The 15,646-nt window shown below is 43.6% G+C and overlaps 1 protein-coding gene across 4 annotated transcripts in view; it reads left to right on the top strand.

Moving 5' to 3' along the window:
* SPEF2 (sperm flagellar 2) overlaps window positions 1–15,646 on the top strand; it is an 86,044-nt gene that overhangs the window by 29,084 nt on the left and 41,314 nt on the right. For 3 of the 4 annotated variants that reach the window (XM_083702542.1, XM_083702541.1, XM_083702539.1), the window contains exons 13-21: window positions 1,202–1,298; window positions 3,222–3,298; window positions 5,561–5,664; window positions 7,530–7,783; window positions 8,996–9,098; window positions 10,405–10,562; window positions 11,842–12,003; window positions 14,824–14,904; window positions 15,235–15,371. In XM_083702542.1, coding sequence (XP_083558668.1) covers window positions 1,202–1,298; window positions 3,222–3,298; window positions 5,561–5,664; window positions 7,530–7,783; window positions 8,996–9,098; window positions 10,405–10,562; window positions 11,842–12,003; window positions 14,824–14,904; window positions 15,235–15,371 — 1,173 coding nt within the window. The remainder of the gene's footprint in view (window positions 1–1,201; window positions 1,299–3,221; window positions 3,299–5,560; window positions 5,665–7,529; window positions 7,784–8,995; window positions 9,099–10,404; window positions 10,563–11,841; window positions 12,004–14,823; window positions 14,905–15,234; window positions 15,372–15,646) is intronic. The other variant, XM_083702540.1, reaches the window with a different exon arrangement.

Below are 15,646 nucleotides of genomic sequence, written 5' to 3'. Positions count from 1 at the left end.
TACCTTCAATATGCAGCAAAGCTGAAGAGTATCAGACAAGCAAAGCAGGACACGGTAGAGATGTATAGAATTAAAAACAGCACCTAGAGACATTTGTCTCCTTATGCCAGGACTGATGGTCACCCTGCGATACTGATAAACAGAAGCTTCAGGATATCAGAAAAGAAGTGCTTTTTCACACAACACATAATGTATGGAACGGAACATAAAGTTCTTGATGCTGGTCACCTATTTAGGATTGAAGCCTAACTCCACTTAGGTGGGAATGAGCCCCGGTTGGTTTCAACAGGACTAATACTTCTGAGCACATATACAGTGGTACCTCAGTTTAAGTACTTAATTTGTTCCGGAGGTCCGTACTTAACCTGAAACTGTTCTTAACGTGAAGCACCACTTTAGCTAATGGGGCCTCCTGCTGCTGCCGCGCCGCTGGAACACAATTTCTGTTCTCATCCTGAAGCAAAGTACTTAACCTGAAGCACTATTTCTGAGGTAGCAGAGTCTGTAACCTGAAGCGTATGTAACCCGAGGTACCACTGTAGTTAGGATTGTGCTGCTTTGTAACGGAATGAGGCAAATTCTTGAAGTCAGTTCTACAGGCAGCTCTTAGTCATGGCAATTATGCCCCGAAACAGCATGCTTGATGCTCAGGACAAATACTGTAACAGGGGAGGTCTGCTACCTTTGTGCCCTGCTTGTGAGCTTCCCCCCTCTAGCCAGTGTGGGAAGCCAATTGCTGCACAAGATGGAATTTTGATCTGATCTGGCAGGTCTCTTGTTGTGTTTGTGGAGTCAGTGGTGTTGTCAGGGCAGGGCTTTGGGACAGAGGCCACATTTTGAAGTAAGTGAAATAATGTATGCAGTAATCTAAAGAGGGGCTCCATGTAAGTTCTTGAAGTCTGGTGCTTTCAGTTATCTATTTGTGCCTCCTGTTTAGAGCAGCCTTTCTCAACCTTGGGTCCCCAGATGTTGTTAGACTACAACTCCCATCATCCCTGACTGCTGGCCCTTCTCACTAGGGATGATGGGAGTTCTAGTTCAACAACATCTGGGGACCCATGGTAGAGAAAGTCTGGTTTAGAGTATTATATTAAATTTATTTATTTATTCCTTTTAATCACCCCCCCCCAAAAAAACCTACTCCTGTGTCACAATAGGAAAATAAAAAGCTAATGGAGAGTTTGCTTGTTTTATCAAAAAGGTCCTGAAAGCAGCTTCCAGGGCTTCAATAACATTAGCATATGACTTACTACAGGATGTGAAAGTCGATGAGACACCTGAGGTCGATGAAGGTAAAGGTAAAAATAAAAATCTCCATTAAAATTTAAATCATTGTTAAATCTCACTGAAATCAGAGGGCAAAAACAAAACAAGCTTGCCTTGCATTTTGCTCTGTACTTAACATTACAGTGCTTTTCATGGTTTTATATTTTTGTCTTATTTCTGGTTTGTTGATCACAAAAAAATGATGATAACGATAATGTCCCCCCCGCCTTTCAAACTGTTTCCTTTCACCTTAGAGTTCTGCCTTTGCAACAGCCCTTTTGGTGCAGAGCTGTTGCATGTTTTGTTTTGTTTTTTGTTTTGTTTATTATTGTTGTTGTTGTTGTTGTTGTTACTATTTTGTGCATGCATTTTTACAGCTTATATATGCATCATATAGTATTCATCATTATCTAGCATCCCTGGACTTGCCAATCCATCTCTCCATGGCATTCTAGGTAGTCTTTTTATTAAATTTATTTACAACATAAACACATAACAAAGAACAATTAACAGTGGTATATAATCAATGCCAGTTTGCAGTGGAAATAACATGCAACATGGGTGGACAAAAAACTACCTAGAATGCCACCGTTCTGGGTGGACAAAAGGCTACATAGAATGGTAGCGAGATGACTCTGTTTAGGGCTCCCATTATTATAACTTTTTCATCACTATAATCTAATAATTTATCTTCCAATTTTTGATAGAAGTCTGCCTTTTTTATCATTTGGTGTGTATATTCCCACCACCAATATCTTTTCTTGTTGATTATGTACCACTGTTAATAATTTCTGATGGCTTCCCTGTAAGAATTCTAGGAATGTGGTTTGTAAGTTGCTGAGAAAAGCTCTCAGTTTGAGAGTTATAGCATCAGCTCTTCAAGGAACTGCAAATCCCAGGCTCCCTGGGAAGAGACAATAACTGCCAACTGACTGAGACTGCAGTGTGGCAGGCACCCCCCAGGGCCCACTACCCTTTCTCTGACACTAGCATCTGGAGCACAGGGCAGAACGAAGAAAAGGAGCAGAACTGGGAACTCCCTAGAGTACATCTGAGTGGGCATAGTTCATGATGAATTACAGGTGCCAGACCCATTGCAATGGGCATGCTGACAGGGGTTGTTTGTCAGTACCTGGCAAAAAAGGAACAGCAAAACGTACAAGCGGGGGGGGGGGGGAATAGCTGCTATGTTGCTTAGATTCCCTGCTTTTCTTCTGAGTTTGTGGAGCTGTCCAGCACCATTGGCAAAACAGCAGGGAGCTGTCCAGCCATTAACTGGAACTGCTAGGCAGCAAGTCACAGTTTTTGTAGCTTACCTGGCTATGTTTGTGGATCTTCCTTCTGGGACCCATAGATGCAATGTCCCATGCTGCCAGACTTACATTGTACCTTCGGGTTTGGGCTTCAACTGGCAGTGATTGTGGAGGGTCTTGAGCAGGAATGTGAGATCCTTCATGATGCAACTGGTCACCCAGTTCTTCAGGCTTCCAAAGTAGGTTATCTTCCAGTGTGGTTGTCGCAGGACCAACCAAAACATTCTGCTGCCTGAGGAAGGAAAGAGGCTGTACCAATGATGCAGTAACTCAGTAATACAGTACACCAGGCATAAAAGTAAAACGAAAGAAAGATTGTAAAATAGTTAGGGTAGCTTATAATGAGTCATCACATAAGGACAGACTTGTGAGGTGAGGTATCAAAGGTGATTATGAGGGACTGCCCCAAACTGCAAATAGGCATCAATTCCACATTAATTGCTGGAAGATAAGGTCATGCAGAAGCAGGCTTTGGTTTTATAGCATACTTTGGAGAAATGGATTGATTTTGTTGGCAAAATTATTGAAGGGACCTTTTCCCATGGCTATTGTAAGGTTCTAGCACAGTGAATGCTTGTTTGACGGACTATTGCTAATACTATAAATGTCATCTAAAAATTGTACTCATTTTGCTGTTCCTAGAACCTGTGGAACAATCACCTTCCGTTCAAATGATTGAACAAGAGAAGATGAGTGATGTTGAGGATGACCTATCCAAAGTATGCACTTGATTTTTTTTAATTAAAAAAATCCTTTCTATATAGATAAAAAGGTTGAGCCTGACAAATCCATGACTTTAGATTTTTGCTGGCTCATTTCTGTGTTACATTTGTGCTGCTGGAATTTGTTGAATGATCGGGTATTGTTTATTTACAGTATTCATTTGAATCTGGAGTGGGGTTTTTTTTTTGGAGTAGTATGTTTGTTTTATGCTGTGTTTTATTACAGCATTAACTACTTCAATATTGTTGGAGAAATGGGGAGCAAAGAAATTGCCTGTGGTGTACACACAATTTGTTTTGGCTCATTCATTTGTCCCCCTGCAGGTTTTTGAGGTACTACAAATCCCTGCAAATTCTGTTTACTCAATTGTGGGATTGAGTGTGAACACCTCAGGAGGCAATACCTCTGCAAAAAGCACTCTCAAATAAAACTAGTTTTTTTAGTCTCAACAAGTGTTTTATTTATAAAACAAAAACCACCCAGCAATTTACCACTACCTTTCTTGGTTTTGCTGACTATGCTGGGGACTGTAGCTCAGCAATAGTGCACATAAATTTGTTTTCAGAAGCCTTTCCTAAAGTGCCCTGCATTTTGAAAGGGGCTTTACCTGTCCCACACATATATGACATCGGGTGCAGGATAGGAGGGTGCGGCCTGGAAGAAATGGCCTCATAGGCCAAGTGAGGATGCCCACAGGTTCGCTACCTCTGTGCCAAGTTCTCAGGTTGCATCCCTGGTAGAGCAAATTTACCCAGAATCTTTCCAAGAGTTTTCTGAATATCTGAACTCACCAGTATCTCATCCTTTAATTGTCCATTTCTCCAGGTCAGGGCTGGGCAACTTTTTTGGCTCATGGGCAAGATCTTTATCTGGTCCTACCCCCTTGGGCTAGCATGACTACCCACCTGTCAATCACATGGTGTCATTCTGTGACATGTGCTTAGCAGGTGGGTTGCCCTACCCACTTACATTTCAAAATCCCTCATGCACTATTTTCCTGCTCAATTATATTTTGCTGTCGCAAGCCATTTCAGCCTAAGTAGCAGTTTTGATCCCAGCCTTAATCATATGTTTCCATTGACAGTTTCATTGACGCTAATGGGAGCTTCTCCCCAGGTAAATAGTGGAGATTTAAATGGGGGAGATATGGATTTGAACTGCAGTGAGGGGCAAAAGGTTGAAGCCTGTCTACCCTCCTCCTCAGCCAGGGTTCCAGTGTGGGCCATTTGTAAAAGAAAAGTCCTGCACTCATGGGCAAAACATGTGATTGACCTCACATGTAGCTTGGCCCTTGGTTTTCATATAATTTTTGTTTTCAGGTGAGCTGGAGATGGTCATTGAATGGGTGCCAGAAGTTAAGCCAGGGGTAGGAACCAAACCAGGGGCGCTGAGCTAATGGTTCGGGACCAGGAAACAAGCAGAGAGCAATGAAAGACCTATCATTTCCTAGGCAAAGTTCCAGCCTTAACATGAAGTCTTTTTAGCCTTTCTTGTAGAGGATAGTCAGTGGCTGGCCTGGGAGAACATAGAGTTATACCAGGGGTAGGCAGCCTAAGGCCTGGGGGCCAGATGCAGCCCAATCGTTTTCTCAATCCAGCCCACGGATGGTGTGGGAATCAGCATGTTTTTACATGAGTAGAATGTGTCCTTTTATGTAAAATGCATCTCTGGGTTATTTGTGGGACCTGCCTGGTGTTTTTACATGAGTGGAATGTGTGCTTTTATTTAAAATGCATCTCTGGGTTATTTGTGGGGCATAGGAATTCATTCATTCCCCCCCCCAAAAAAATATAGTCTGGCCCCCCACAAGGTCTGAGGGACAGTGGGCCAGCCCATGACTGAAAAAGGTTGCTGACCCCTGATTTATATAGTCACTGGGGACATTTTTTCTGACTGGGAATAGAAAGAGCAGGGCAGGAACAATTCTGACTAGGAATCAAAACCGAGTCAAAGGGTCTAAGCTCCTCCCCATGCAATTTTCCTGCTTTGGCACCCCCACTCCACCTCACAAGCTATTTTCAAAAGGAAAACCAGTCATGCAAGTGCAAACCATAGAAATACATATAGTTTGGCCTTAAGTTGTTTAGAAATAACCTCAGTAACATCAGGTTGGCCTGTCTTAACCAAATGACTTGCTCTCCATTGAAGTTAGAGAACTTCAGTTACAAATAGGTGTGTTTCTATTCCTCTAATCAAATTAATGTACAATTGCCAAGGTTTCCTCTCCTTGTTTAAATTTCTCCCATAAAATTCCACAGCTTTCGATTCGCGCTCAGCTTGGTGGAGCAGCAGAGAGCTTATTAAAGAAAGGAAAAAGCATTCCAGATGAATTGCTAGTTGGCATCATGGTGGAGGCTATTAGGTATGGAATAGATGACTCTGCATGACTCTATTTGAATGTGGTTAAATGTGTCTGTTGTTAGGGTCAGCCTTTGCCATCATTACGATGAAGAGTAAATTGCTCTGGTAATAACCACTCATTAAAATAATTGAGCCTATTTCTAGAGGGAGATGCTATTCATCACCCCAGGAAGAGCAACCTTATTTGCCATGCACATATAGATCAGAAAGCATTACAGTTAATGCTCACTGAATAGCTTTCATCTTTCCCTATGCCCCTTAAAATAAAAGTTAGGAGCATGTATCCATGCAAAATTCTACATGATATTAAGCAGACCTGAAATACTTGGTGTAAATACCAGGGAAGGGTCTGTTGTATCCATGCAATTTATAATTTTTTCTTGATTTTCTCTTGGGGTTTTTCTTGTCTATTTAGACAGGGGTTTTTTTTCTGTGAAGAGGTTTCAGGGCATTGCAGACACCACAGCCAGTGATTTTTGAACAAGCTTGATTTATTAGATTTTTATTCCTATGTTATTTTTATTTTCTGATAGGCAAAAGCTGTAGTCGAGCCTATCTTGTGGAGTCTTTTTAGCACAGAGATGCACAATATGTGACCCACAAAGACAAATGCAATCCTTCAGCCCAATATTGCGGCCTTCTAGGTACCTGACAACACCCCTAGGGGCTTGCCATCCCTAGTAACCAGCAAAAGGTTTACTGAGTACCTAGAGGGATCCGTTCAGCTTTGCAGATCACAAGTTGTACAGGTACAAGACCTTTAAATACCCCTTTCAGTTTCTTGTACCTGTACAATGAAGCCAGTGTGCTTTATATATGTTCAGGGGTTAACTATTAGTGCACTTGGAGAAGCTATGTCATGGAATCATAGAGTTTGAAAGAACCATGCTAGCCGGTGTATGTAATGGGTTAAAAAGGCATTCTGAAAAGCAGTCATGGGAGGTTGCTAGTGGGTGTTGGTGGTAAGAGGCTGCTTAACCACCACCCCTGCCTCCAGCTTCTAGTCTACCTGCAAGGTGTGCAATGTCCATATGGGGATGGTCTATTTGTAACCCTAGTAACACCCCTTTTCAGGGAACAGGGTATAGCGTAGCCTTACTTCATTTGGGTTTAATGGTCATATTTCTAAAGAATACGAAGTATAAAATGTTATAGCCAATGGACTACAGTAAAAATAGCCTTTGCCACCTTCTCACGTTCAATTCCCTCACTTGGTGTGAGACACAAGAATATGTTTTCATCATCTTGTGAATGTAACTGAAGTGTATAGTTGATTGTACTCTTCAGTTATCTTGGCCTGGTGAAGAATCACCTGCTGACCATGCTGTACATGGGGAGCACAAGCCATAGCAGGCACCCTTGTTTGGGCTAGTTGGGCCAATAATCGGACCTGATAGAAGGCAGTTTTCTATGCACGAGATGTAATCTCCTCTGCCTTTGCATGTATACCAGCCATTCAAAAGACTTTGCTAGATTAGATTTCTTCTAATCTATTAGACTCCCCAAAAGAGAAATTTGGACTAGCACTACAAATGTGGCAATGCTGAGTCGACAAAGAAGTTGATTTGGGTGTTTGGCATCTGTGTTCATGGAATGAAAATCAGTTCAGGAGACCACACAGCAGAAAACAGTAGTCTTTCCATGTGGTTTGTTTTTAGCCTTGGCTCAGCTGAAATGTTCTTTCTCCTTCCCCACCTTTTCTTTTCAGACATCTTTATTTCAGTCCATATTCTTCTAGAACGCTTTTGAAATATTTAAATCTGCCCCTTCTAGGATCTAAGAACTGCAGAGGAAAATTATTTGAGTGCTGGAACAATGGTTATAATCTTCCGAATGTGCTTAACTTTGGTTCTGCTTTTCCTTTAGCCGACTGCCACCAGAAAGCGGCTGGATCTTGGATGGATTTCCGATGACACTGAATCAGGCCAAACTGCTTGAAAAGGCACTGACAAGGCGAGATCCTGACCAGACAGAAGCAATGGCTAAAAACTTTAAACCTGTGTTGGTTCCAGATCCATCAGCTCTAAAAGAGCCACCTGTGCACCCACCTGCTCTTGACTTTGCTATGTTGCTTGAAGTTTCAGACGACACTGTGCTGAACCGGGTGGCATTTGTCAAGCGTAAGTTTAAAGTTCAATGCATGCAATTAAGGCACAAACCCGTACTGACAGATTCACATAACTGTTAATTGCTGCTATTGCACAATGGCCTATTGCCTATGCATTTGTGGTTACGGCTTTGTCTGTAGATTTGTGGTTGAAGACCGGAGATGGCACATCCATGGCATTAGATATTCTTATGGATCCACCAAGACCCTCACCAATTTTCAAGTCATCTGTGGGCACTGGCAGAGGAAGGGGGGTGCGGTAAGTGCAGCCCGCGTCAGGTGTCATCCCGGGGTGGGTGTGTGACATCACTGCATCACTCCCCTGGGATGCTCAGCGCAGGTGGCACCCCCCGGGATGCTAGCCCCGTCCAGGTGCTGCAGCAGCTAGCTCCTCCTCTGTTTGTAGGGTGTGCGTGGGAAGTTTGTGAACCACTGGAACAGACAGCAAATGCACTCCAAAAATCTTACCTCCCAGTGGGACCTGTAACAAATGTTGCGGGGTATCCTCACATCTCAAAAAGAGTGTCCTGTTCATTGTGCCAGCCAGCCAGCCAGCCAGCCAGCCAGCCATGCATTCTTTCAATACACTCAATTTATCCCCACCTAGGGTCTCCCCCCCCCACCCCATTACACAGCTGGAACATAATCCAGGGGTCAGCAAGGTTTACTTTGCCTGGGCCAGATCGGTCCCGTGGAGATCCTTCGCGCCCATGATTTTCGGCGTCTACGCAGATGTGATTTCTGACGCTGTGGAAGCAAGTCCATGCACCGGTTTAGCACAGTGCGCTGGGACTCACTGAGCAGGCAGCTCAGTTCTGGGGTGGCTTGTGAGCCAGTTAAATGGCCTCCGTGGCTGACCCCTGACACAATCCATTCTAAGAGTCACATCTGTTGCTCCCACTTTTGTCTCTAGCCTCACGCACCACTGCTTGTGAGATATTGCTTACAAGGGAATGTTGCCCTTGAGGTAAATAAGGTTCCTCATTCCTGCTTTAAGCATTCTTTCTTTCTTTCTCTCCCCCCCCCCCCGCTCTTTTGTAAACACTGGTGTGTGTCGTCGTCCCCCCCCCCAGCATGCCAATACCTTGCTCATCAACGTTCCTCAGTAAGCTAGTTTTGTCTGAAAAAATTCCCCCACTCTTGCCTTAAACCGTGTACTATCAAAGCATTGTCCCTGGAAATTTCCTTCCCAAAATTGTTATTTTTTATATATTTTGCTGAACAGCCGACTCCCATCAAGGCAGGCCAAGAGAAGGTGATCAAGTTTCAGAAGTTCAATTCCATGACGCAGAAAAAGATGATTCTGTGAGGAGCCAGATGCAGCACAGGTGAGTCAGTTACAGTCAATATGAGAGTCCTGTCAGATTTAGACTAAAGGTCCATTTAGTGTAACATCCTGTTTTCACAGCTGCCAACTAGAGACCTGTGGGAAGCCTGAAGGCAGGACCTAAGTGCTGTAGGACCTCCTCAGTTATGAGTCTCCTCAACTGGTATACTGAGGCATATTTCCTTAGACACTAGTAGTGGAACATAGCCCTATCCTCCACTAATTTATACAGTCTTTTATAGCCACCTAAGATAATGGCCATCAGAGAACACATGGGAGTGGATCCTATAGTTCAGGGGTAGTCAACATAAAGGTAAAGGTAAAGGGACCCCTGACCATTAGGTCCAGTTGTGACCGACTCTGGGGTTGCGGCGCTCATCTCGAGGGAGCCGGCATACAGCTTCCAGGTCATGTGGCCAGCAGGTCATCTGGCGAACCAGAGCAGCGCACGGAAACGCTGTTTACCTTCCCACCGGAGTGGTACCTATTTATCTACTTGCACTTTGACGTGCTTTCGAACTGCAAGGTTGGCAGGAGCAGGGACCGAACAACAGGAGCTCACCCTGTTGCGGGGATTCGAACTGCCAACCTTCTGATCGGCAAGTCCTAGGCTCTGTGGTTTAACCCACAGCGCCACCCGCATCCCTGAAGTCAACATGGTGCCCTCCATAAGTTGTTGGACCACAGCTCCCATCAGTGCTAGTCAGCCCTTGCCATTATGGCCAGTAGCTGCAAATTATGGGAATTCTAGTCTGAAAACTTCTATCAGGCACCACAGTGACTATCCCTGCCATTATTTAACTGTGCTGTGTGAAGAAGCACTTACTTTTGCCTGTCCCAAATTGTCCAATATTCAGCTTCTACTTTCTCCACGGCAGACGTAATCCACCCTCGCCACCTTGCCCTTCTCCCAAATTTGCCCAGCTGCTTAAATTGCTTGTTATTTTGGCTTGACACTTTGCCTCCTCTCTTGCCCATGGAACAAAATGAGTAAACAGCCCCTGTGTGGTATAGTGAGCAAAGTATCAGACTAGGACTAGAGAGAACCAGCTTGAAGTCCACACTCAGCCGTGAAGCTCCCGGGCAGAGAAATTGTACTTGGCCCAACTTCCTGGATGAGCATCAGAATCCACAGAACTAGTAGATAAATACCAGATGAGGAATCTGATAATATGCCATTTCACCAGTGTTTTAGGGACATTCTGCTGGGACTATCAATAGGCATTAAGTCGTTTTTATTTATTTTTTATTTTGGGATTTTGAAAGCTTCTCTAAGACCTGATTTGTGTGTGATTCTGATTTCACAGAATTATAGGTTTCCTGGAGACATGGCCCAAGCTAGAAAACTGGTATTCTGAGCAGCAAAATATATTAATAAAGGTCAATGCAGAGACAGAGGAGAATCTGATGTGTCAAAGGGTAAAAGAAATTATAACGGAAGAAATTGTTAAAATCCAAAATAAAAGTAAGTAATGCTATTCCAGTGCTTAGATGAATGTTTACAAATACAAATATTTACATATTTAAAGGCTTCCAATAATCTGGCTGAATTTTTTTCATGTAATGGGATAAAGAAATAGTCCACAGTCTGGCAATGAATACCCTTCCCTCATATCTTTACTTCCCCAGACCTTTGGGATATAACTAGCTGGGGGCAGAGAAGAAATTCAATTCAGTTTGCATTTAAAGGCAAGCCCACCTAATTTGCTGTTTCTGAAACAGTAAGTGAACTGAAACACAGCTGCTTTTCTCTGAATTTTGCACCACAGTTCGCCAAGCAATATACACAAAAATGCATATCCTAGGATGGAGTGCACATAAAATAGATATATTAGTGAAAAGGAAACAAGGATGAATTATGCTAGGGAAGATTGCTTTGCCAAAATTATTAAGCAAAATTGCGTACAAAAATGTGTACGTTAGGAGAAATTCCCTGACAGAGTTTCATGAAGACTTTTTTAAAAATGCAAATTGATTTGGAGAATTTAACTTAAGATTAGAAGAATGGAGAAGTTAAGAAGAACTGAAATTGAAAGATTCACCCATCCCTATAAATAGTTCATAATCTGATTCAAGCAAGGTGTACCAAGATGATTGATTGATTGATTGATTGATTGATTAAAAAGTGTTAAATACACAATACCCATGCAGCAGGGAACCTCAACTGGTTATTCACACACCATTTCCCCCTCACCAAAGGCATGAATAAACAAGGGTGCTTTTAAATGTTGGTGGAACGATGTCAGTGCTGCAGACAAGCACAACTCCATCAAGAGGGAGTTCCATGAAGCCGCCACAAAGAAGGCCAAGTTTGTTACCATTGCAAATTGAGCAATGCTCCCCCCTGTATCTTAAAACTCAAGCCATCGGGTATTAGGGAAGGGGCTCTTGCAGGTAACTACACCTCAAGACACTCAGGGCTTTCAATATTAACCCCCAAAACTTGAATTGCCAGAGATCCCACAATGCATTCGGATTCAGTTTGATGCAATCCCACTCTGTTGCCCTGCTTAATGAATGGGCGGCTGCATTCCATCCCAGCTTCCAGACCATCTTCAAGGGCAGCCTTGTGGTGGAGTGCATTGCAGTAATCTAGCAGTGAGCAAATCCCTGGAGTTTATGCATTGTATCCATTGCCTTCGACATCCTGGGGAATAACTTTCTCAAGTTGCGTACCAACAATGTGGCAGAGAGATAAAGATGTACGGGTTTGTTGTTGATTTGTATGTGTTTTGCTGCTGAAGGAAAAGAAGAGGAAAAAAGAGAGGCTGAAAGACTGCAAGCGCTAGAAGCTGCCAAGCCTTTGCCACAAGAAGAGGTTCCAGCAGTCACGGTAGAAAAGGTGGAGGAACCAGCCCCTGCTCCTTCTCCAGAAGTGCTGGAGCCGCCACCTGCGGCACCTAAAGGTTGGTGGTGAATCATATAAATACACTGTAAATCAATCATGAATTCAGGAACCATAAAATGAGCTGAGAACTCTTTTTTTAAAAAAAAGTGACAAACTGTAACTTCTTTCTTTATACAGTGCTGCCTCGCAAGACGAAATTAATTCGTTCCGCGAGTTGCTTTGTCTTGCGATTTTTTCGTCTTGCGGAGCGCAGATTCCCTGGGTATTAACGGCTTTAAGAAAAAGGAAGCCAACCCGCAATACGTTTTCATCTTGCGAAGCAAGCCCAGGAACCATAAAATGAGCTGAGAACTCTTTTTTTTTAAAAAAGTGACAAACTGTAACTTCTTTCTTTATACAGTGCTGCCTCGCAAGACGAAATTAATTCGTTCCGCGAGTTGCTTTGTCTTGCGATTTTTTTGTCTTGCGGAGCGCAGATTCCCTGGGTATTAACGGCTTTAAGAAAAAGGAAGCCAACCCGCAATACGTTTTCATCTTGCGAAGCAAGCCCATAGGGAAATTCGTCTTGCGAAGCAACTCAAGAAATGAAAAGTCTTGCGCGTTTTTCGTCTAGCGAGGCATTCGTCTTGTGGAGCACCACTGTAGAACTTGCACACAAGCAAAAGAAATTCTGCTGGTCTTAACAGAAATCCTTTGGGCTTTTCTTCCTCAGCTATTTAGCCTACAGAATAACTTCCTTTCAGTTTGAATTTCACTCTAGGTGAAATCCAGGGGTGACATAGGGGTGGGGGAACCCTTTCTGAGCTATTTCACCCCTCGCTTTGAAACTATTTGGGACTGCCTCTGAAATTCTGCCTGCTGCTAAATTTGAAGCTCATCTGGGAGCTCCTTCCTAAGCAAAAGACTGTGAAGGATTTCATGGCAGATGAAAGTTTAGTGATCTCTACTTGAACTGATGTAATATTTTACCTCTACTGACCTTCTAGATCATGTGACTGGTCTGTTAATATCTTCTTGTATGTGCAACAAACAGGCTCTAAATGTCACAGATATAACAAGCACAGGTGCAAAATCTTAAGTCATGCTTGGAGTAGAAATCGATGAATTTTCAGGAAAACCAAAAAAGATTCTGTAAGTCTAGCGACGTTTATTCTGCAAGTGTTTTACATCGATTTCAGCAGCCTTACTCTCAGTATAAGTTAGTTGGGTATCTCTTTCTATAATTAAGCTGAGCAGAAACAAGCAGTTCACATGTAAGTAGCCATTGGACCAAATCCATGTGAATGACTTTCCCTGCTGTAGCCAAGTGTGTGATATGCTTGAGTATGGACAATGTTTTTTGTGGCCTGTTATGGCTGACACTTTCCTGATCTCTTACTGTGACTAAGAGGTTTGGAGTGAGCTGCCAATACATTTCCTCCTGCCCCCCCAACCCCTGCCTTCTCTTGTGCCTCTTCCCACTGGCCTTCCCTACCCCCACCCCAACAGCCTTAGTTAGGGGAATGGTGTGATTTTGTGGGAAATGCCTTCTCCATTATTAAGGGCGAAGGTTCTGCTGAGAACCTTTGGCTCAGCTCTAGAGCTACATCTGCACCAGCCCTGACAAGATTACCTCTTAACCAGGGTTTGCAAATTAGCATCACGCTCTGCTTTCAGACCCCGGTTATTGTTAACCCTTGTGAAAGTTGGGGCAGATGTAACCTCTAATTAAGGCATTGTGGGAAATTTAGGAGCAGATGATTGTGATAGAGGCAAAGGTGCCCTTAATCTCACAGCCTGCTCCTGATCTCATAACCATGTTTAGAGATCTGGAACGCTAAATGTGTGCCGGAGCTGTGAGTTGAAACAGCTGCATATGCACACACTTTCTCAAACACATCAAATTTCTGAAGTGGTGGCTGGGGAGGAGAAATGGTCTTACAGAAGACTTGCAAAAGCCTTCTGAGCATGCACAGACATTCCATTCTCAAAAGGAACTTTGGGGAGTGGAGTTTCAAAATAAAGACCTGCAATTTCCCAAGTTACTAATGCATGCTCTGAACATGCTCAGAAGTCTTCACTTCAGAGTGAGGAACTCCTTAGGACTGGTGGAAGTTGGGGACAACCTGTGGTCCTATGGAAAGGGCCATAACCCAGTGGTAGAGCATCTCCTTTGTATGCAGGAGATCCCAGATTGAATCCCTGGCATCTGCAGCTAGGGTTGGGCATGTCCCTTCCAGAACCCCTGGAGTCAGTGCAGACAATAATGAGCTGGATGGACCAGTTAGGAAGCTTCTTTTATTCCTATGTTCCTCCACATGCTGTTGGACTACAATTCCCACCATCCCTGGTCATTTACCATGTTGGCAGGGGCTGATGGGAATTGAGAGTTCAATAGCAGCTGAAAAGCCACATGTTCCCCACCCCTGGCTTAGGATTAACAGCCCTTGGGTTACCCTGGCGTGGGGGACTACAGCTTTCTATTCCTCTTGCTCAATGAGGAATAGGGGGAGGAGAGAGAAAGCCACACTTTTTAGAGTTCACATGTGCTGAAGTAGCTTAGAAGAAGCCTTCAACCTTAGCTGCAGTAGCTGCTGTCCCTCTGTCACCATCACCATCACCCTCCTGCAGTTTGTAAAAGTGTGAAAAGCAGGCAGTGGGAGGGAAGCAGGCAGGTGAGAGAAGCTGAGCATCACAAGCAAAGGTGAAATTTGAAGTTGGTCTTGGCTCATAATGGCTAGCAAGATGTTTTCAAAGCCAGAGCATGGGGGTTTCCACTTCCAAACAAACCCCTCTCCCATCCCTCTCCACCCCTGCAAAGAAGTGTGGTTCTGCACTGACGTGGCTCAGTTAACATGTGCCAGAATGTTTGTCTGATACATATGGATTTTCTCTACAGATTCCCCCCCAGGAGAGTCGCCTAAGAAGGGTAAAAAAGGAAAGAAAGATAAAGGAGACAAAGGAAAAGAAGGTAAACCAGGTAAAGCATGGATTTATTTAATTTTTACAGCACTCTTTTGCTGACAGCCACAAATGACAGCTGATTTCACTTTCACCTTCTCCTCTTCCTCCAAAAGCATCTTGGCAAGTTTTGATTAGGCAGGGGAAACATTTTGGTTGGCAAAGGGAAGACATTCTCAAACCTGAAGCCTGACCTTTCCCTGATATATACTGTAGGGCACCTTGAATGATATATAATATACTTATAAAATGTCCATCAGTCAAAGGCATTCAGGGAAATCAACCAATGTTTGTTACTCACAACCTATTAAAGTAGTCCTAGGTAAAATACGGTGTGTTTATATTTAAGGCACTCCACGAGGGAAAGAGAAAGGGAAGACCGCTCCAGCTTCAGCTGAAGATGTACCGCCTCCCCCTCCTATAGAGCTACCTCGAATTAAACCAGGATCAGATGAATGGGTTTACGTCGATGAGCCGCTTCCTCAAGTATGGCAGTCCAAAATCAGCATTGCATTATGGTGGTCTTCCTTCCTTCCTTCCCCACCCTCACCTTTGCCTTGATGTTTTGAATGGCTTCCAATGCCATGGTAAACATAAAATGGAAAAGTTTTTTTTGCAAAACTGGCTGGCCAATTCTTGAGATAGGGAGAGTCATATGCACTGCAGCCTCCCCACAGGTCGCTGTAGAAGGCAAGAAAAGTCTTAAAGCAAAGTTATTGGGTTGGATTTAATGTCATGCTACAACAGATGTTCTGTCAGCA

Source organism: Podarcis gaigeae (genome assembly GCF_964106915.1).
Source record: "Podarcis gaigeae genome assembly, chromosome: 11".
NCBI classification, from domain to species: domain Eukaryota; kingdom Metazoa; phylum Chordata; class Lepidosauria; order Squamata; family Lacertidae; genus Podarcis; species Podarcis gaigeae.
This window is presented reverse-complemented; position numbering and strand designations above follow the sequence as displayed.